Below are 23,525 nucleotides of genomic sequence, written 5' to 3'. Positions count from 1 at the left end.
CTGGCTGATTCTTGAGTTTTAATGTTCTCAAATGCATTTCTCCAACTCTAAAGCTTTAAGCAGGGGTATAGTTGTGTTTTGGGTTGTTTTTGGTTTTTTTTTTTTAAAAGCTCACACATACTGAAAGTTCTTGTTATTCACTACTCACGAAGCCAATACATGCCACTGCAGATTTTGTTGTACTCTGGAAGTTGTTCAATTGGACCTGGAAGTTAAAGAAAGTTGGCCATGACACATGCTAAACTGATCCTGATTGGTGCGAAGGGGTTATGGGAGGGTAGGGAAAGTTATACAACATAACATACCCACGGCAGCAACTGCAGGATGCTTATCATAGATGTACTTTGTGCAAACTTCTCTAATAGTCTGGGCATCAATAGCCTAAAAGGGGTAAAGAGACATCTTTGTTACCAAGTCCATCTATCTAAAACAGCAGCAAGAGCCAGTGATTCTAATCTTGCATAATCCAGGGGAACAGGCAACAAAAGAGTTGAAAACTTTCTTCTGTGTTGTTACTTCCTGTAGCAATTAAATTTCTTTAAGGGCCTAATTTAAAAGTTGCCAAGATGAGTGCTGCTTACTTCAATTCTTGCCTCAAGTTCTGGAATTGGAATTCGGCGCTTATAACACAGCATTTGTCTTCCAATGTCTTCACAGATTGGTGTGGACCCTAAAATAGGGGAAAATATGCTTCAGTTATCAGCATACAACACCACGAAGAATAAAAAGCTCTCCTAAGTCTCACCATCAAGTTGTAGCAGCATATTTGTCTTCAGAAGATTTTTTGCTCGAGCTACTTCATTTTCTGCAACACTTGTGCAAAGTCTTATCCTGAAAAATAGTTTAAATCCAAAAGGCATTAAATAATGGTAGCCTGTAACACACAGGATTGCCACAGGCAATGAGGTGCATATATATTAGTACACCTACCAGGCATGTCTTTTCTATAGAGAGAGCTGGTAAAAGAATTTGGTATGGAAACAAGCCATAGAATGCAAAGCAGCAGCGTAAGAGTGGGGTTTTTTTGGAGGCATACCAATATACCCAAAAGCAAGGTTTTGCCCTTAGAAGAGCTGTGCTTCCTTTTATTAAATGAGTATTTTCAGCCAAGTGTAGTCCATACTTGCTATCTTGAGAGCTAAGATAGTAGCAGCCAAACAATTAGAGGTAATTAGCCCAGAAGGCAACCCATTACTTCCTGGCTCTTGGTGAGATAATGACACACCACACTGCATAAGGAACATTTCACTAGGACAGGGGGATGCATGAGATAGATACCTTAACATGTTCTTGTTACAGGAATGGTTCGTAACATCCCTGGTGCTAAGCTGCAGCAAACAGCTAAAATGATGCCACTTTTCTCCACAAGTTGTTTACAGACACCTCATAGAATAATGGTATATGAGAAGTGAACTACATAATTAAACTAATTTTCAACTTTTGTTTCAACTTCACCCACTTCAAATCAGTGCTCTGAAATAACATGTCTGTTTCTAATCACATCTGGAGGTCAAGCATTACAGTTGCACCTATGGACACCTTTTCAATTTAGATTTAAGCCTTAGATGAACAAATATTATCTAGAATACCAGGTTTCAAAATTCCATATATAGCAGCTCACCTACCTGATACGATTTCATTTCCCCATGTACTCACTAGAGTTCTATGTAACACCACCACCTGGTACGTCATGTGGGATAGCAACTGCAGAATGTTTAACTGCTAATGGTGTTTGTAGGTAATTGCACATTCTTTATTCTCATTCATAAATATTTACTCTCAGTTGTTAAACATGTAGTTCATGGGCACTGTATACTGACTTAGTAGTAGCCGAAAGGGTTTGACGCATTTTCATAACTCCTGTCACTTGCAAGTAAAAAAAAAAAAAAAATCACTGCCATATTTTCTTCTACAAGGAATGCCATTACATTAACTACCGTTACTATTTATTCTTCCAAGGCAGAAAAAGGAAGCCAAACCTAAACCTTAAGCTGTTATTCCAAGTAAGGGTGCCAGAAACTGGCTGTTGGGACTCTGAATTGAGTGCCAAAGTTTAGAACTTGATGCATTTGTTTTTTCCAGGCAAGCCTAAGCAGAGAAACAAAAATATTCTTTTTAAATTATTGCTATTTTTTTAAATTGTATTCCCCCACTGAAAACAATTTTTTAGAGAAAGAGTTGTTAGCTTACCATTCTCTCTGAACAAAGTGCACCATGTCCTGTATAGTGGATGGCTCACAGACCATATAGAGTCCCCACAGCCCTGTATCAGTGTAGCAGGTGTTGAAGGACTGGAAGCTGTGACATAAGTTACCATGGCAGGCAATCTGAGCAAGCTTACTGGATAAATTCTGCTGAGGCAAAAGGAAAAATATATTATTTTATGAAGTGTTTTGAAAGCATATTAGTCACCTCCATGGTCTCCTGTTTTCATTTCAATGACAGAATACACAGTAGTATCACAGGCTCCAGCAGAAGCTACTGAGGTTAATTATCAGCTCTTCATCTCAGCAGTTTTTTTCCTTGCACATAATCTCAGGTTTCCAAGTGACAGCCCAGATTTAAGCCCAAATCATAAAGCTACTTAGGTTCACGAAAGGGGCAGTTACTGATACCCACAGGTTCTGATGACATAGACAGGAAACATCTTACTTTCCACAAGGGCTGGGAGACATCAAGTCACCTCTATTTTGGTGGTTTAGAACTACTTCCTAAGATTTTTCCTAGATCTTGGGCAACAAATTGTCTCAGACTCATGACTGGATCCCCTTCTCCCGGTCCAAAAAAGGACTTTCAGAAACAGCCATAAAGTAGCAGTAATGCGATCAGATAGGTTTGAATGGGTCTGTATTGGCAGTACCCAAGTCAGAGAGATCTCACCAGCCCACCACCCTCATTCAGAGCAGGAAGCTGCCTGCAGGTTCACTCACCACGCCTCCTCCAAAGGAACGATCCCAGTTACCTATCAGAGTATTCGCTACCATAAGTGGGATTGTATCTGGGTGCGACCAGCCAGCTGCTTCAACAGCTATCGCGATGTGCGCCAAGGGCATCTTGTCATCTCTTATACGGATCTGTAAGCACATATGAAAGTACCTGCAGTACAACCTGTACATGCTAACATATATGGGAAGTTAAATATCGGGAGACAGATATTTCCATTACATCTGGATTATAAAGCATGCACACAAAGAACCAAAAATTAAAGCACGTGAAACTTTATCTAACATCAGCCTTAACTAGTCTTCCCTGTGGCAATTTCAGAGCACTGCCAACAGCAAGCCTAACTACATACAGAGAGAGGGCATTACATGTCACTTTATGACAAACAGCAGCAAGGAAAGCTGGTGACTTTTCAAAATTCCAACACAGCTGGGAACAGAACGCAGATGACTCAGTTCTCTGCAATACCCTTTAAATTAGCGACTCCCAATAAGTGGAAATGCTCCAACACCATAGGCAAGAGGATAAAAGGAAAGTAGCAGCAGGGGTAAGGGAGGTATTCCTCCAGGAACTGATGAAGCAGAAAAAGCGGTGGCAGTGAGGCTTGTCCAAGAAAGGTTGGAAAGTACTGCTTTGGAAAGCAGCTACTCCATTGCCCTCACTGGGGGCAAGAAACCTTTTAATCTGCTGAGTCTGTGACTGAGAAGGTCTCTCTCCTCAGCAGAGAGCACGTGTCACTTCTGCTCACAGGGGATATAAGGGACAGCTCAAAAAGCCATCTAACAGCTTACCTCACTACCTGTGAAGCTACAAGGTGGCAGGGGTGGTAGTCCTCCTTCTGGAGCAGATGGCAAGTTACCGAAGTGGCATTTTGCTAGGTCAAGTAGCTCATCATGAGAGACCCCTGAACAAAGATATTCCACGTACTTTGTAATGTTACTCTGTAAACGCTTAATTTAAATTGCTGCGCAGTTTAAAGACTCAACCAAGCAGTAATTTATTGTTCCCCCCACTTCAATAACACACTTTCAGATTCCTCACACCTCCCCATTACAGAGTAAGATCATCATGATCACCCTTCTTAATTCTCTTCAATAGCCTTCTATTAATATTACACCAAATCAAGCTTTGTTTGCTCTCAATTTCAAGCCTTGATGTTATTTCTCTTTCTCCTTGCTTTCCTTGCTACTCCCCTTTTCACACTGGACCCCTTCTAGGCCCCTCTTTCCCTGCCCACATGGAATAAGGACCTTGGCCTCCAACTCACTTCTAGCTACTGGTTTAAGAATGTTTCTGGAATATTACTGAGGGGAAAAGGGAACAAAAGTGCAAAGGGTATGAAGGCACAAAACATGCAGGGCTAACAATGAACTTCCAGGACCTACTGAACAATGGATAATTCACCATGCTGTTCCCAGAAACTTGAAGACCATGGTTTTAAGCATAGTTTCACATGATCCAAAATGAATAGCTCATACTAACCTCCAGCAGCAGCCAGGACCATTCTGGGTCCTTTGTAATGTGTTGTTATGTACTCCACCAAGTCATTACGGTTTATGGATCTAGAAACAGTCAAGGAAACATCACTGCTGTGTCAGTAAAGTTTATTAGAGCAAGAAAAGCTAAATGTATAGAACAATACAATATCAAAAGAAATGCAAGTTCTGCCAATGCAGAGCTATGCTTAGAGGCAGAAAGACTCTCTAAAACAAGAGTGACTTTCTAAAGAGTAAATAGGAACTTGATACATTTTGCCTTTCAATGTTCTTCTAGCTTCCCAAGAAGGAATGAGAATTACAGCTCACTCAGGTGATCCACTAATGATCTCATGCCAATTTGAAAACAGCACATTTAGCAGTCTCCTGGTCTGCACTGGTATAAACAAATGCTGAAAGAGCAGTACAAACACAGCTGTATTCACAGTAATGCCCAACAACTGACCAATGGGAAAAAGGAGCATTTCCAATTTTGTGTCAGATGCATTTTTAACAAACAGGACTAAAATATGGCAAATAATTAAGACATGCAGTAGACATCTGAAGTTCACATACCCTTTGATGCCTGCATACAGGGGAATTAAGGCAATAGGGGAATTCTTACAGTTATATCCAGTGCAATTTCAGCTACCTTCCAAGAAAAAATGAAAACTGATGCTATTCCCTATATTTATATAGTGAAAAGACTCATCTGAAAAAGTTACCACACAATTAAAAGATGGCCACAAATTTGGACATACTTGATATTTTCAGTGGGTCCTAAAATCGTCCGTCCTAGAGCTGTCTTCTGATAGGCTGTGGCATGAAGGTAATCAAAGACAACTTCTTGTAAATTGGTTTCAACCTCTTGCATCTCTCGAAGTATAACTCCTCGCTCACGCTCAATCTCTGCTTCTCCCAGGGTACTGTTCTGAATTATGTCAGCAAGAATTTCTACAGCTAATTGAAAACAGAGATGGGAATGGAAAGCATATTTTCAGACTAATAGAAAAATCAGTAAAACCCACCCCAAAGACCAACTGGGACAAGATTTGCTAAAAAGATTTGCAAGGGGACAAAAGACAGGAAGTGAGAAGTCCAAAAGGTATTTTCTTTTGGGAATCTAAAGACAAAAATGTTTAAAATATCAGCTTCCCTGTTGACACTCTCCTTTCCAAACCTGCATCCTCACATTCCTGTGAAGTTCAAGAAAGGACTTTTCACCCAGGAAGAAAGAGACTGTTATGCTGGCAAAAGCATCATTCTGTGTTGCCTCAGCGGGAGCTGGATAAGCACTTTGCTCTTTGTTGCTTTTCTGATGAATGACAGCAGTTACCTCTTGGCAAGTCTTTCGAAAAAGCCTTTGCATAATACACGGTTTGTTCCCTGGATGTATATGCATTCAGATGAGCTCCCATGTTCTCAATCTCTAGTTCAAGGTCTAACTGAGATCTCCTTTTTGTTCCCTGAAATAAAACAATAAGAAAATCAAAACTAAACCCTTTAAGTCACCTACTCACCATTACTATTTCTTGTCTGGAAAAGTCAAGGTCAAAAGAAATAAAAAGCCTTCTGGAAAGAAAACTGGTAAAAAAAAGTCTCTCCAAGCTTGTAAGTCAGATATAAATCCTACTATGGTCCCAAATCAAAATAAAAAGCTGGCAAAAGGTGGACTATGCGTCTTCTAAGACTATTACAAAAAGTTAAAAGTAAGATTAGACCTCTGTTACTACTCTATAATTGTGTATCAGCTACACAGAACCAGGACTTTAGCTTCATTTCCTAATAGAAACCACAGTCTAAGTTGTCAACTTTTTTTTTTTTACTCCTCGATTTGGAAAATTTATTTATACAATTCTGACAAAGTCCTTGTCATCGCTCTTTAAAGATAAATAACTTATAAATCCATTGTAAACTTCTGTATCAATGCTCATACTCACCTTGAAAGCCATATGCTCAAGGAAGTGAGCAGTTCCATTGTTCTTCTCATTTTCATACCTGCTTCCAGCATCAATCCAAAGTCCAACCTTGGCGGGGGGGTGGGGAGGGTGGGGGGCAGGGAAAAAAAAAGGAAGTCATTTTACCAGCTAACAGGTTTTGTGTATGAACCACACTTAGATTTTCAAGACCTATTTTTAAATGTTTTTTTCCTTAAATGAAGCAGGTTTTCTTGAAAAGAAAATTTTGACCTTCACAAAAAGTCTAATCACAAATCATTTACAAAAACCTTAAGACTACTATTTCCTCACTTAACTTTTAAGAACAATTGTTAATAAATGTTGGAAGAATGCAATTTAGTTCCACAAGGAAATGAACACCCATGAACAGTTATGAAAAAACCTTCTCTTTACAAGTTACCTACTGTGCATGTTGAGAGTCCGGAGTCTTCAGAGGCCACTTGTAAGCCATTCTCCAAAGGACTCACCCTAGTTTCAGGAACGTTTAAGATTACTTCTGTTGCTGCTTTGGAAGCTCTGAGCCTGCTTGTCCCAACATGCACACACTGTAAGGAAAAAGCATCAGTCATGCTCAGATTGTTAAGTTATATCCTAAGATGCTCTTCTGAAAAATGTATTCCTGAACTTAAACATTAAGTCTGTGGATCTTTTTGAAAGTAAGCATTTAAAAAGAAAAAAAATCAGCACTGGTTTATTCACCACTACTTCACAACAGGGATTCATCAATCTGACTCAGAAGAAAAACATGAAGATAACTAAAATGGAGTAGACTGCGTCTCCTTCCCTCCAATCAGATGATCTGACAGAAAAGCACGCTACTATCATCAGCCAGCAACCCCAAGAGCCACACTTGTTTCCCAGTTCTACCAGCAAGAGCCTGCAGGACCCTGAATATATTCTTTAACATCTGGAATTCTTTTGGGTACCTGCTTTCTGAAGTGAAGTGAGATATAGTCCGAGGGCCTATGTCAGGACTGCAAATCATAGTCACCCATTGTTTAGAACAGGGACAGGTATTGAAATTGCCACCTTTTATACAATCACCTGTCAGTTAAAGCACATTAAATCAGAATGGGGTAGAAAAGAAAGGAAGATGGAGGTTAAAAAGTTTATTGCAATTTTTCAACGTCAAGAAATTTAAATATGTATCTGAAACGTGTACTTCAAGCAATAAGCTATTCCAAAAATTTCAAATGTATCAAAAAACCAAAATTTCCCTCATCATGTGACTGCACTAAACATGAAAGGGCAAAATCCAGCTCTTGCAACTCTACTCCTAGAATACCAATAGGCTAGATCTCTCAAAACTCACATATTTTAGGATTGTAGCACAATTCAAGTTTGAAGGGACCTCACACGGTCTCCACTCCAACCTCCTGCTCCAAGCAGGATCAGCTATGGGGTCAGACCAGTTTGCTCAGGGCTTTCTGCAGCTGGGTATTGAAATTCTCCCAGGATGGTGAGAAACTGCACAGCCTCTCCAGATAGCCTGTGCTACAGCTTGACTGCTTCATGGGAAAAAAAGTTTTTCCTCTCATTTCAACTTATGCCCATTGCTTCTCATTCTGCCACCATGCCCCACTGTGAAAAGCCTGGTTCTGTCTTCCTGACAACCATCTCATAGGTACTGGCAGGCTGCTGTTAGGTCCAACCAAAGGTGTATCTTCTCTGGGCTGAGCAAGTCCCAGACCCTCAGCAGGGCACATGCTCCAGCCCGCAACCATCTTGCTGGCTCTCTGCTGAACACACTCCAGTTCACTAATGTCCCCCTTACACTGAGGAGTCCAAAACCAGCTGCCATATACTAACTGCCAGACAAGTGCCACCTAATCACTTCCTTCGAGCAGCTGGCTGCGTTCCTGTTTGTTCAGCCCAGGCTGCTGCCAGACACACCGCTTGCCTACAGGCAGCTTGCTGTCCTCCTGCACCCCAGGCCTCTTCCACAGAGCTGCTGCCCTGCCAGTCAGTTCCCAGCCGGGGCTGTTGCAAGGGATCATTTTCACTGCTGGTCTGCATTACAGGGAAGGAAAACCTGTGTTTGAAAACCAAATCTCCCTCTCCTGTTTTTAGAAGGAAAAGCTTAGGATTCAAACTGGGAGGATGGGGAAAATGACAGAAGCGGAGAGCTCTGGGATCAGGGCCTCCAGGCAGCCTCCATCTAACCAAGGGAAAGAAGAAGGGTTTAAACTTTCTCAGAGCTCCCCTGGGGTGAGCACAGCAGGCCCCGTGCCGAGGTGGAGGCTACTGCAGCCCCTCTCTAAGGCATCGTGCCCCAGCCCCCGCACTACACCACTCCGGCTCTCAGACGCCGCGCCAGCCCCGACGCCAGCCCCGCGGGGGGCCATATGGGGTAACAGCAGCCCCAAGGAGCAGGTAGCAAAGCCTGAGGCCTGCGCCTACACCTCAGCCGGGCGGAGACTACAATTCCCGCCATGCACCGCGGCAGGGCGCCCACCCAACGCCACCGCCCTCCCCGCCGTCGTGACTACAAATCCCAGAGTGCACCGCGCCTCCCGACCTCCAATACCCCCGCCCCCATTGCGGAGGCCTGAGCACCAGCGTAGGGAGCCACTGGGCCCCTTGGGCTCTCCGCAACTCCCTCTCCTTTCCCGCTCCACCGCTCACCCGGTCCCCTGAGCCGGACGCTCGGACAAGGCGACTACACCAAGGCAGGAAAAGCCGCCGAGCCACTAAGCCAGCTGTAGACGCAGCCATCTTGGCGAGCGGGTGGGCGGAGCGGCGGCAGACTTCCGGCAGGTGGTGCGGGGCCAGCGCAGGCGCTCCCCTCCGCAGGCTGCGCCCCTCCGGCCGTGGCCGGGCAGCGCCCGGTGCCGTCGGGGCCCGTCCCAGCCCCGGCGCCACCACCCGGCACCGTTTAAAGCTGCCTCCTTGCCTTTACCTGGCGTTTTCCTAACCGGCCGCCATGGTGGTGCGATAATCTTCCCCTCGCCACAGAGTGCCTTACGGTGCTGCCACTGCCTGAGCCCCCGGGTGCTGTTGACCCCTTCGTGAGGAAACACCGACACCGAGGCCACGACCAAACCTCAGCCTTGTGGGCCCAGCAGTGGGAGTGAGGCCCGGTACTTGATCGGAGCTGTGGAGAGTATATTCCTCACAAAACCAGCGATTCCCCTGTAACTCGTCTTTTCAGTGGGATGCTCCAGCAAACCACAGTCAAACGAAACTATTCCCGAGCCGGCTAACTGTAAACTGCTGCAAAACAGGCCTAGGTTTTAATGGCCCTGCTCTAGTAACTGCTCCACAGAACTGTGCAATTCAGGAAAGCCGGTTTTCCTCTCAATAAACCATTATTGCCGGTTTCAGTAGCCACAAAGCCCTGCGTTACTTCAGTTAGTGAACTGCTGTGGGTAGAGCTTATCGTCCGCCGAGGTTCCCTCGGCCACGTGCTTCCACGCAGTGCTGAAATCGGACGTTTCAGCATTGCTAGTTGAGGGTGCTGCATTTCCCGCAAGACCGACCCACCCTGACTGGGGAAAATCCCAAGACTGAAGATAACAACCTGAAGTCTTGTTTCAAGTGTATTCAACATATCTAAAAGACTGGACTGCTAAGGATAGGAAGGCTTCATCTACACCAGGAAATTCAGTGTTCTGCTGAGGCCAGCTGGAAGGAAATTGCCCCTGCCAACACTGATGAACTCCGTCAGCTCCCAGTGCAGCACGGCCCTGTGAACTTCTGCTACGAACAGTCCCTCTCAGCTGCCAGGGCTGGGAAAGGCTTGTGGGAATGGTACTTGAAGAGAGCCAAATTGGGGCTGGGAAAAGTTCTGGCAATGTACCGGTAGAGGCAACTTCACTTCAGTGCCAAAGATCGTTCCTGAACATGCTTGGAGTGTATGGCTGTAGACAAATAGGTATAGACATGCAGAAAGCAGTGCTGTCAGTTTTTACTTCCTGTTTAAAATTTTTACTTTTTTCCTAGAGTTAGGAGCTTTTTACTTGGCTAATCAAGTGTTATCTCAAAATCGAGGGAAAAACCGAAGTGAAAATCTATTATTTGTCCAAGTCCCACAATGTGTTAAGTGTGACACAATACAAAGAACCAAAATACTACTTTAAAAGAACTCTACATATGCTGGGGGGAAGGCACTGGTTTTGGTACTATTCTCCTAACCCAGCAACTCCCCTCTGCCTCAGACTGTAGCACAGTACTTTTGACAACCTCTACCTCAGTACACATACAGCAAACCGTCCCCACTGCTGTCTTGCTTTGCTCCAAAAGGAGACAGAAAGCTGGGCTCTAAGCAGATGATCAGAAGAGAGAGAGATGCTCCTGGATCTTGGGCCCCAGATGTATTATGGGCTTTTCCCCAGGTCCTTCAGCACCTGCCTTCTGTGCCCTCTGTGCTTTTGTTTTGAGTAGATACAGCCAGTTTCTGAAGGAGCTCAACGTTGAGTTGATGAGTGCCCTCAGTTGCTCTGTCTCTTGCTCAGGGCTCTGCTTCCACACTGAGCCTTGAAAATGGTGGGAACTTCTGCTCAGCATGAGCTGCCTCTCACAACTGCCACCATCCTGTTACTGGGAGTTGGTTCACAAGAGCTGTCAGAAGTGGTGTGCCCTTCCCCCTGACATGTTATCAGTCACATGTAGATTTTTGGAGACAAAACTACTGTGACTCACAAATGACAGTGATGGTTGTTATAAGCTCCTGAGCAGCCTCAGTTGCTAAAGCTTGAGAAGTCTTATTGACTGTGATTTACCTTCTCAGACTCCAAAACACAGAGCAATTTCAGAAGAAGCCATTGTACTTTAAATGTATAGCTTTTCTGGAATATTTGTGTGTGTAGGCAAGTTGTTATTCCCTTTGCAGTTCAGAATGAAAATGTACTGGCCGCCCTAAAAAGTTTGCACTGCCACTTGATATACTGTGTGCTTAAACAGCAGCTTTAATCCTGCAGCAGGGCTTTGTCCAGTTTCTGTCACAGGGACTGTAATTACATCAAAACAGCAAAACACAAAGGCATGATATACTGCATACATTTAAAAAAAAAAGTGGAAACTGTTGTTAACACATTAGTTAAAATACAAACCTAAATGCCAGGAAACCAGATGCTACCTAATTTGACAATGACCCCTTGATAGCATATGTAACTGTAGATCTCTACAATTGAAATTATTGTTGTTACTGTTATTTTGCTGCCCGTACTATTTTAGTACCCACATAGCCTCTGTAAGAAGGATCTTATAGCTGCAAAGTAGGCACATTGTTTCACCAAAGAATTTACATTGGAGGCAAATTAGTTTCCGTGGAATAGAAAATCTAGCCTTAAATGAAGCTACCTACTTTTACTTTTTTAAGTTTAGTTTCTCCCTTTTTAGTGTATGCATATTCAAAAGATCCATCCAGTTCCAGCATTTTTTTAATCTCAGATATCTCTCTGTCAAGTTGTAAAATAAAAAAGCACCAAACTGTGCATTTGAAAATTAAAACTAAGCTTCTCTTCCATTTTACAGTTAGATCTAACTGATCTCATTATGCTGGGATTTATCTCAAAGATGTTTTACTAGACTTCACTAAGCCACTAGCCATCCTCCATCCTAGAAATTTGAATCCTTGCTAGACATAAAATAACTACTTAAGATAAACTGATTATCCTTATAATATGTCTCCTACTTAACAAAATAGCAGTGTCTCATATGTAAATGCAATCTAAAATTTAACATTCAGCAAAGGTCATTAGAGAGGTGCAACTTTAAATTGAGAAATGCTGTTATTCAGCTAAAATGCAATAAAATAAAACAAATGCTGGTGTTTTAACAGTATGAGCTGACTACATAAACGTTCACTACTAAACTCTTACAAAACACTACTTTTTAAATGGGTTTAACAATCTTTTTTTTACAATGAGATTATTTAGAAATAGACTATTATAACAATGAATGCTCACACTATCCCTTTGGTTTAGGTAAACAGTATTACCTGCAGCTTCCAGATGGAGAAAATAAGACCTTTCTTCATGGGTCTTACGTGTCCAGTCTGAAGCAACAATGAAGTATAAGGGGCAGGATTAGCAGTGAAGAGTCCTATCTAAACAATGTCCTTGTCATTTATCCTGCAGTCATCAGCATGGTATCTAAACAGTTGCCTGTCAAGTTCAGAGTGCCACAGAGCCTTATGAAATGAGTAGGTGATATAGGGGAGATTCTCAGGATGACAATCTGGTTCCTTCAAATCCTGACTCCAGATTTCACCCTAAGTAGGAAAAGCTTTGTGTTTTATACTAAGTAGCTATTTTAGATTAACATCGCTTGTAAACAGATTTCTGTAAAAGGACCAAATGGCACTTCTGGTTTTTAAGCAGGCTTTAGCCTTCAAATTTGTCCAAAGTCCACCAAAAGCAGTAGTAACATACAGTTTGAATTATACAGTTCCAACTGGTTTTCTGAGGAAATGAGGTTTTCATGCTCATTACTGTACAGTATCAACCACACTTGACACAGAGATCAGAGATCTCAAAGATAAGGCCATTCCCAATGTCTCATGAAAATGAGCAGCCATGACCCCCCAGCTGAGGAGAGGGCTGCAGTATCAGCTCAAACACACAGGGAGAGACTCTACAATACCCAATATGAAAAAAAGATTCAGCTGGTTCCGGAACTCCTAGATCTAGCTGGTTGCTTCTAGAGTAATATTTATACTTTATAAAACAAATCTATGTAGTAGCAGTGAAAGTGATATAAATCAGAAATCTGCATATACATACTGATGAACATATAACCATGTGTCAACATAGAGGCTGAACACAATACTTTGAAATCAGCACTGCTGCAACTCTGAACTAGAATGGCAATCTTGATATGAGCAAAGAAAGCATGATCACATTGAAAGGTTTTTCTTTCAATTGTACAGATAAAATACTTCTTCTGAAATAAAGACATTCGTATCAGCATGACATGCCATCATGACCAGGTTACTACTGAAGTAGTCTGGAAGAGCTATCCTGAATTAACAGGTTGATTCAACCCCAGACAAGAGGCCTCAGCAACTGAGCATCAGAACAGCACTACTCAGGGAAAAAGACCTTCAAAACTGCTGAAACCAGCACACAGTAAAAGCATTAACAATTGAAATTGCCTTCAGCTAAACTACTGTTTAGTGCTGTGTTGGCTTTTTGTAGAGTCATCGTGTTCACTGTTTATTTACAATCCACTATGTTTTTAAAGCAATGATACAGTATTGCACTTAATGAATATGCTGAAATCCCGCTGCCAGGAATTGGCTTTTGCTTAGCCAAGCAAGCAGAATTCAAATGAGCCTAAAAACATGGGTTCAAGAAACAATACTTTTTTTGCAGAGGAGTGTTTTTGTGAATAAAGCTGTTTTGAGAATACAAATCAAACTTTATGGACACTACGTTGTCCGATTTTCACGCCAGATGCTCACTAGCATCTAGCTGATTATTTTTATCAGTATTACCTGTAGGTTATCCTCCAGCTAATTGAATTGCAAATAGCTTTTCTTTCCCATGGTTAATCACTGGGCAGCGACTGCAAAGGCCTACAGGCCACTGACACTGGTCTTTTGTACTCTTGAGCTGCAAGGAAGACTGTCTAAATGAAATATAAAGGCTGTTGGCTGAATTTATAACATTTCAATTGCTCATTAACAGAGCAGTCTTTTGAAGCCACTGACTAAAAACTTTCTTCAGGAAGTATTATAGTATTCTGTCTGCATGCCGTTCTTTTTCTCATAGGTATTTGTGCACTGAAATAAGAAAGAGGGACCTGTCAGTAAGTACCAACCAACTTCCTACCTGACTTCTGCTTTTATCAGAAAGATAAATGGAAGGAGTTTGGATAGTTCATAACAACACTTTTTCAAGAAGAACACGCCAAATGAAAGATTCAGCCTGATGCAGTAACTCAATAGGAGATTCCTGTGGGTAAGGTAATCTGATTTAGCAAAACAAATAGGTTTCTCCTTGCCTTTTAGCAGGCTCACTACAGAACAAGGATCTTAGAAATTAGTCCTTTTTTTTATTGCTTTTGTTGGCATTCTACACAAGTGTCATTTCCATACCTTCCTTTGACTATAACCACATACTGGTGCATTGGTTTATATAATTATTCTGATTTGATGCTGGATGAGTTCCCAAAACTCCAACATTTATTTCAAACTTTTGCTCATTTTAAGAAAAGGTCACTTTAGCATAGTATTTTCTCCAGAAAATAATTAAAAGGTCACCCAAGTCTCTAGTATAATTCAATAGAAATTAACCCAGTTAGTGAAAATTTAAATGAATGCAATTACTGAACATACTAGAATTTGGCACTGATCGGGCAGCCAAGACAGCCACCACTCTTTGATTCTGTGATTCTTTCTTCCTCTGTTCAGACATCATTCAGGTAGCAATGCTGTGAAAAGCTTTTCTTAACAATCTGTGGAAGAAGAGTAGATTTTCTGTTACACAAAAACACTCTTAATGCTACTCATCACAGCTTATAGTAAATGTACAGTTACACGCTATTCTCATATCCAGATAACTGATTTTTCTCTTTTTATTTCCTCTCTCAAACCCTATTTTCTCAACATCTAACCCCTGTAATCTCAATAATGCTTAAGAAAGCATTAGCAAACACAAAATACAGACCATGTAGTACTATACAGGTATTAATACAGTGTGAATATAGACTTACCCAAATTGTCATTGATCCAGGGCAGTTTTTGTTTAGCTACCACAGTTCCCTGTTGCAGTTTAACTGTGGAAGCAATGTATATAAACATTTAGCTTTACAGCTCTATCCAGCTTCTTACCTGGTTTTATAGCCTGGACTGATTGCCATGATGTAGTAAACTCTTCAGGGTCCATGACGCTATTGCAGACTGGCCAAATTCGAGTCCTGGCGCATCTCTGTATGCTGTAGGCCTGCCCTGCACTGAAGGTAGTATCATTCTTTGCACTTAACTTCAGCTGTACAAAACTAATTCTCTACACTCTCTCGATAGTCAGTGAAGGGAAACAGACACCTCCAAAATGTGGGTTATCCGTTGCTCCCTGGACACCTCTCTTAGGATAATTACTAAGAAATGTTTCCTCATGTTACTTCTCCCAGTGAATGTAGAGGAATGAATGACTAGTTCAGCAGACTAAAGATACCCAACTTCTAGGCAGCTACCCTCAGGCAAAACAAATCTTATCCTGAGCTTCAGGCTAGTAGCTCATCCCAGGCTTCCCTTATCTAAAGATCAGATCCATATATTTTATTACATTATTATAGGATATTATACAGATTATAAATGCATTTACTCAAGGGCACAACAAGTTGAACTTCTATTCACTAAGGGCCTCCAGCATTTTAATGCAACAGGCTGGAAATTCTGCAGCATCTTTACTTAAATTTAAATACTGAGTTCTTGTCATTAATTTAATACAAATAAAGCAACACTTGAGTATTCCTTGTGTTATTTATCTTTATATTACAATTTGTTTTTTGATGCTTGCACATATTCAGGGTTCAAAATTCTAGCAACTGTACTTTGAGATAATTTTTGTGCAACAAATAACGACACTGTAGAAGTTACCAAAGGAAAAGGTAGGAGTGTTGACAGATGGCTGGCAAAGAGAAAGTTGGGGATTTTATAACCTGAGAAGCCAGCAGAAGGAGTTTGGGAATGTGGGATAACATTGGATGGATACTTCTGCTTACATAAGCAGCTAACTTGCTAAAGTCGATATTTAAACTTTTAAATTTCAGGTTAACAATCTGATTGCACTGAGATTAGTGGTGCATGTCTCTAAAAATCTTTTTTCAGACCAATTTCAGATTCACTGGCTTTTTTTTATAGACCTCGGAAGGAAACAATTTCTGGAGCTTCTCAAACCCGCTGTGCTCTATTCCCCAGATTGATGCATTTCTGAAACCCTATTATAGCCCAGAGTGCCAGACCTACCATTTTTTTGAGGGAGATAGCTGCTTTTGCTGCTCATTTTCTTCCCTACCACTTTTCTACATTCTTCTACTAACTTCCAGATGTTTGGCAGCTAGTGCAGAACAGTAATTCCAAGCAGGCTGCCAAACATCTCCTAATCCCAGACATAGTGCGTATGCAGGTTTTCTCTGTATTTGATCTGCATTGTGATGCTTCACCTTCACAAAAGCCATGCAACTCGAGCCATGTATGCTTGAGAAAATCATCAGGTTTGCAATGCAAGAACTTTGGTGCATACATGTAAATGAGTTGGTCTGTAGACAAGCAGTAAGTTTGAAATGTCCTGAACACATTCAAATTGACACACACGCATAAAGATCTAGTATGCCTTAAACACATTTGCTTCCACATTTGCCTTTGGAACTTCAGATACTGGGAGGCATGTGACTACCTGTGTAGCTCTGGAATATATATTTCTTCTTAGAAAATCCCAATTAAGTAAGTATATAAGAAGGAACTGGGTTAACATGAGAGGCTTAAGAGATCTACCTAAGAGGCATTTTCGAACACGACATGGTCTTCACAGCAGATGAGCTGTAGTATGTCAAACAAAAGAAGGTTTGGAATAGGAATCCAAATCACTACTACTAAGTAGGTTCAACAGAATTAGGGGATGGGCAGTTGCTCTCTAGCTGGTTGCAGTTATTGCATTGATGGTATTGCATAGTGGTTGCGCTACTTAAGCATTAGCCATAATCTCATGTGTTTCTGACTATGGCTATCAGTCATACTGCTAGTCTATTAATGCTGACAGATCTACTTGTTGTACTATGTAATGTACTTATTTTATCCTGAAATATTATAAAAAATAAACCCAGAAAGCTCCAGAACTTACTGCCAGCTGCACAATGCACAAGTAATTTTTAGTATAATTATACATGTAAGTTGATCACAAGGGATTTATTGAGAAACTCTAAACTCCCCAAAGCTTCTCAAACTATTCTTTTTACTATTTTTCTAAGTTTTCAGTAGCCTCTGGATAAATAAAAGATTAAGTGGCATTTACATGCAATTTTTATTTCATCCATGTCAGGTCCTCGTACGTTTCTCAGAAACTCTGTCTGCCTACAAAAAACCCAAATCATGTATTTGAATAAGGAAAACTCAACTACAGTTTGCAATAAAGCACCAGGAACTATGTGCGTAGTTAAGATTTGCTATCTGATCTTTACAGGCAAAGACTCTAAAGGCCCGAATCAAAGTTTGGCATAGTCAATGAGACGCTCCAATTTAATTCAAAGTACCTGCCTTTAAACAGACGACTTGACTTGCATGAAATGGTGACCGACACTCACAAGCAGAACATGGAATGGAAAGGAATTTAGATAGAAGAGACCTACAACAATCATCTAGTCCAACTGCCTGACCACTTCAGGGCTGACCAAAAGCTAAAGCATGTGCTTAAGGGCACTGCCCAAAAGCCTCTTAAACACTGATGGGCTTGGGGCATCAACCACCTCTCTAGGCAGCCTGTTCCAGTGTTTGATTATCCTCTCGGTAAAGAAGTGTTTCCTAATGTCTCTTTTTTTACCTCCTTGCTTTGACTTCCGCAAATGCTTGTGTATGATGCCTTGCTTTGATTTTTAAATTACAGAAGGGAATAAGACTTCCAGAGAGAAAAGGGAAAGAACAGATAAAGACAACTTAGATAAATTAAATGTTCTAAATTGTGTCAGCCTGATATAACTCCCTTAACCATTCTCTACTAGTTCTTCAGAAGTAACTGCTTAATTCCCTCTCTAAATAAGGAACGTATAAGTTAAATAAGAAAGAAAATGGTCAAGCATACAAACAGAAATAAGGGAGAACCCAAAACTCAGGAATTCAGGAAAGGCAGTTTTTTGTCTTTTAGTTCCTTTTGCCAAATAACAGAAAAAAAATAAAGTATTCCTAAGCATCTATACAATAGCAAAGAGGAGATTATCAAGAAGATGGAGCCACACTCTTCAGAGTGCTATATGGTGGGAGGATGACAAACAATGGGCATAAGTTCAAATAAGAGAGGTTCAAATTGGATTTAAGGGAAAACATTTTCACCATGAGGCAGTCAAGCTGTGGATCTGGTTGCCCAGAAACCTTGCGAAGTCCCCACCCTTGCAGGTTTTCAAAATCCAACAGGATAAAGTCTGATCTGAACTCATAGTTGACCCTGCTTTGAGCAGGCGGTTGGACTACAGACCTCCTGAGGTCCCTTAAATTATCATGTAATCCTAAGGTGGTAAGTAACAGGTAATGTGGTTTTACCAGAAAACAACCTATTACAGAAACACGGAATCATTAAGGTTGGAAGAGACCTTTAAGATCATCAAGTCTAACCATCAACCAACATTATTAAAAGCCAACATTCCAGAACTGGGGACATAGGCCTTGCCTATTAAGGAGAAGCAATAGATGCTTCATATCTTGATTATAATAAGGCTCTTAACCCGGTCTTACAGGAAGCACGCACGGCTAGCTAGGGAAATGCTCTGGATCTATCTAGGAGCCAGATTCAATTTTCCTTGAAAATTCCCTATCTCATGCCCCATTCCCTTTTGTCTTCTCCTGAGGGCCACACAGAAGTGCGGAGGGAGTGGTCATAGCATGCATGAGTTCTGCTAGTTCTGCCCCATGACACCTTCCTTCATGAGGGGTGCATGGCCTTCCCTCAGGAGACAGGAAAGTGAAAGTGAATCTGTCATGTGATCTTAATGCAGTGGAGCAAGTGGTATGAGTGCACATCTGCATCATAGGATAAACGTCAGAATAAAAAATGGTAACAAACCAGAGAAATGGTCTGAAAAAAACAGGATGTTGTTGAAGATGGAAGGACGTAAGGTATTATTTTTAAGACTAATCAGCTGCACAGGAAGATGATGGAGAGTTACTGATAAGCAGCATGCCTCTCAGAAAAGCAGCTAGGGGTGGCATTGCATCATAAACTGAACAAGCCAGTGCTGTCATACTGTTGTAAAATAAGCAGACTTCACACTGGGGTGTATGAACAGCTCTGCAAAAGATACATGAAGCAAGGTTCTGTTCAAACCAGCACTGATAAGACCTCAGCTGCAGTACAACATCCATTTTTGGGCACCTTACTTGAAGAAAGACCAATACAGAAACCACAGTAGAGCCATGTAATTTTCAGAGGTATAGAAAATGTGACTCATGAGGTCAGAGTGAAAGAATTCATTTGTTTAGTCTAGCAATGAGAGGATTGAGGGAAGATATGATACAGTTCTCAAACACATAAGAAGTATTGCAGAGATACAAACTGTTCTTCATGTCTACTGATACAGCAAGAAGTAATAGCCTTAAACTGCAACGTGAAGTTTTAAGTTGTATTTGACAAAAAGCTTTTGAACTGTAAGGAGTGTTATGCTGTAGTTCACTGTGGAGAGGTCTGAAGAATCAGTGTAACTGCAAATTTTCAAGGTCAGGTTGAACAAATATCTGTCAGGAGCTGATTAGATAGAGTGGAGTCTGTTCTGAAGCAAGAAGACGACCTGGAAAACCCTTTCAAGTCTTTTTTTCTAATCATGTCTACAGAAGCAACTCCATTGTCCTCATTACTAAATTGGCATGAAAAAGGAGGAAAAAAGGTACCAGTGTCACCTCTCCAAGTTTTCTTCAAATATGCCAAGTAGTTTTTTTCCTACTTGTTAAATCTCAGTCTTGTTTTACCTAGAATTAGGGTATCTCTGGTAGAAGAACAGTACAGCATACATGAAACTGGAAAATTATTTTTATTAAGGTTGTTCTATTTTGTGTTTTGAAAATACTTTTTTAACTTAAATAATGTAAGCAGCTGGGATGAAAGAACCCTTTGATTTGTAACTGCTCTTTTTGTTTAAAGGACAGAAATGGCAGGGATAAGAGAAGAACTCTTTGTTTAGCTCTATCTGTGCTGGAGAACATCTCTTGCAATTGCTCTATAAACCACCGTTTTGTCTAGGTCTTTTTACACTGACCTTCTAAACTCCACAAAGTTCTCCTAGTGACACAGGTACACAGAGACCAAGATTTGGTGTCCTTTCAGCTAGGCTTGAAAACATGCTCACGATCGAACTTCTTCATTTCAACTCTAAAGGAACTTCCTGCTACCTTTGTAGAGGTCCTGGTGAAAATAGGGGAAATCCCACTTGAAATTTCCAGTACTTCTATGATTAAATATAAATAGCAGAGTTAAACATCAGTAAGAAAACACCAGTCCCTCACTTCATTTGCTACAAAGGAGCAAGTCCTTTATCTACCTCAAAATCCATAAAAGTTGTGGTTTCTAGAAGCTTCCATCCCAGGATGCAAGAAACTTAGAAGCAATCTTTTTTTTTTTTTTTTTTTAAATTTTAGAGGTAGTTTTATCCTCAGCATATGTTGTTTAAGTACTTTTAATAACAATTATCTTTTATTAATTAACACCATTATTTTGTTACCCGACTCCAAAACCATCTTCTATTGAAGAGGCTTACCACTGTGAAGCATTGTGCTGTACGCTTAAGTCATTTATCATTATTATTCTTTTGAAGAAAAAACTATCAATACCAGAATACTTAAAGAAGCATCAGTCATTTCCCAACTTATAAATAACATGCATGATAATTACACCTCCTTTGAAAAAGACAATGACACTAATAATTACCTTGAAAAAACGTTACTTTCATAGAGTTTACATCATCAATAAACTACTATCAACAATTATTTATACATTTTAAGTAACAATTGTGCAGTTCTGCTCTAGTTTTGCCCAAATGAAAAGCCTCGGTTCAGATTGATCTGTTTTCCAGTGACATCTATGCTTGCTTGCTTTCATTTACTTAGTGAACCAGCTGTGTTGACTGATGCCTGAGAAATCAAGTTCACTCCCAGAATAATTCCACTGTAGTCAATTTAGCTGCAGCGCAGACCAGTTTGACCCATGCAGAGCAGTATGTTCTAGAAGGTCATGCAGCCTGTCAGTAGCTCAGACAGGATTTAAATAGAGGATCCTCCTGAATCCCAATTCAAATGAGCCTCTTTTGACATCATCATCGTGTCTACACATTCAGTGTGACATTTTGTCAAATGCCACTCGGAGCATTGCTCATCTGTTGGCATACCAAAAAGTGACCTTCATGGCTTTAGTCACATACCCTCATTCTTTATTTCTATTTATTTATAACTCTCTCCTCTATTCAGCGCCAGCTGTTAAAACCAAAGCGGATTTCCTTTCCCTCTCCCTCCCACGAGCTGTGGATGAAGAAGAGGTTTCAGACTCATTTCAGGAGGGCAGGAGCAGGGTTCTCAGGCCAGCCTGGGAACCCAGCAGTTTCCATTAGTGCCAGAGCAGCAGCTTAGCAGCTGAAAGGACCTTCACGTAGCACACGGCATGCCTGCGTGGGGTGCCAACAGCCACAATACTACTCCAATTATGAAAGATCCTCACTGAAACGAGTGGTTTGGACTATGGGATTTCTTGAGGCCCCTTCTAGCCCTGTATTTCTATGATGCTTGTATGATAAAGCTACAAAAACAGTTTGTGCAGGCAAGGAAAGGGATGATCCGTGATTCTGAATATTTACAGGCAATCGCAAGGAAGCTCTGACTTACCTCATTGTTATACACCTTCTTTCTTATTCATGACTATTTCCCTATAGCAACTTTACAGGATTTAAAAAGGTATTATTTTTTCTTGTTTTCCATTTCACAATGTATTTTTCATTGTAATCTAAAAACAACTTATTTGAAGTTACACAGAAGTTCTTGGTTACAATACCACCAGCATTATCTGATTTTAACCATGTTTCTTTTGAAACCATGCTCTGTGCCTTTCTGTCAAACTAATTGGCCAATTTCAATGATATTTGCAAGACGGAACAAAATTTCAAGGGCTTTCTGTGGATTAGGAAATCTTAGAGCATTCCCCAGTTTCTTAGTAAAGGTGGACAACTCAGCTACATCCCAGCTCACACTGAAGAAACCTGGGTATGCATTTGTCCTTTTCCCTGAAGCCTGGTTTTCATAGAAAGCGAACATTAAAAATTTGTGTTTGATGGGATCTAAATGACACTCCAAAGGCATCTGTTCTGGTCAGTCAAGGGACCAAGGCCTCGGAGCATGTAATAGTACTCCCCTCAAGCAAGCCTAACACAGCCCAAAGTAATTAAGTTCCTACAATTTTCTTTAACACCAATATCTAGATATAGGAAGGAGACTCAAATTAGTTCCCCAAGTATGGGAAAAGTAGGCGGAACATGGCAGCATGTATGATCTTAGCATGAGCCAGCTGGCAGTGGGCACGTGCACTTGCTGGCCAGTCTGCCTGCACATACGACTAACTGGATTAACCACAGCACACGCTGTCTCTTGCCCAAACAGATGTCACGGAAGGCACGGAGAGCCAGTGGGCTCAGATTACTATGCTGGGAGGGTGAAACTACAGAGCAGTGAATAAAAGTGAACAGGACACCAAGCTTGCTTAGTTTTGTTCTTTCTGAAAGGGCCTATTTATATATGAATCTAAGTTTATCTGTGGCATTGTCTTTCCCTATGTGCTTTCAAAGTATATGAGTAAACAGTGCCCCCAGTTCTTGCCCCATCACTGGTTTTATTCTGCATTGTTATCAGAGGTATTACACTGACTTTAAACTAAAAAAATGAGACAGACAGTGAATTCAAAGAAGTTTTTCCAGTCCTAGGCTCTCAGAACGGATATGTCACTGTTTAGCAGGAAATAAACATCTACAAACCTCCAACACTGTCTTTAAGACTTCAAAGGTGTTATGTTCAAATATAGAAGGAAGAGATAGTTCTAATGCTCTGCAGCTTTATAGGCAGCTCGTATAAAGCATGTAGACTAAATAGCTGAAATTAGCTCCCATGATCAGCTCGTATTGGTGCACGCCCAAAATCATCCTGAGCACAACCTGTTTGGGACACTGCTGGTGAAAACTCAGGCCTATGCACCCTTTCAGCATCCTCTTTGGGCAGTCTAGATACTCCTTCCACAGATGTACATAGCCTGGAATACCCCCAGCCAGCTTACTTCCACCATGAAATCCGTAATTCTTTCATACTCATACCGTGCCTCCCTCCCTTCGTACAGAATTGCATCTTGTCCCTCTCCAACCACTTTGTAGTACTGCCAGTGCAGCAGCCCTCTCATTTTGCAGGCCGACCATATCCCAAACAAGGAAGCGGTGCCTTGGCAGGATGAATTTTTCTCCCACATTACAGAGGACT

The 23,525-nt window shown here is 41.2% G+C and overlaps 1 protein-coding gene across 1 annotated transcript; it reads right to left on the bottom strand.

The window, feature by feature from the left end:
• Positions 1 to 140: 140 nt before the first annotated feature.
• Positions 141 to 9,091, bottom strand: PMPCB (peptidase, mitochondrial processing subunit beta; the record flags this gene model as incomplete). The annotated part of the gene is made up of 13 exons (XM_082007425.1): positions 141 to 205; positions 306 to 381; positions 582 to 670; positions 746 to 831; positions 2,191 to 2,351; positions 2,931 to 3,074; positions 3,735 to 3,847; positions 4,426 to 4,505; positions 5,180 to 5,378; positions 5,755 to 5,884; positions 6,359 to 6,445; positions 6,781 to 6,921; positions 9,002 to 9,091. The coding sequence occupies 13 exons, from the start codon at positions 9,089 to 9,091 to the stop codon at positions 141 to 143; spliced, it is 1,461 nt and encodes a 486-aa protein (XP_081863551.1).
• Positions 9,092 to 23,525: the final 14,434 nt, after the last annotated feature.

This window comes from Phaethon aethereus, assembly GCF_964289735.1.
Source record: "Phaethon aethereus genome assembly, chromosome: 1".
Taxonomy (NCBI): Eukaryota; Metazoa; Chordata; class Aves; order Phaethontiformes; family Phaethontidae; genus Phaethon; species Phaethon aethereus.
Note: the sequence above shows the minus strand (reverse complement) of the source record. Positions and strands in the feature narration are given on the sequence as shown.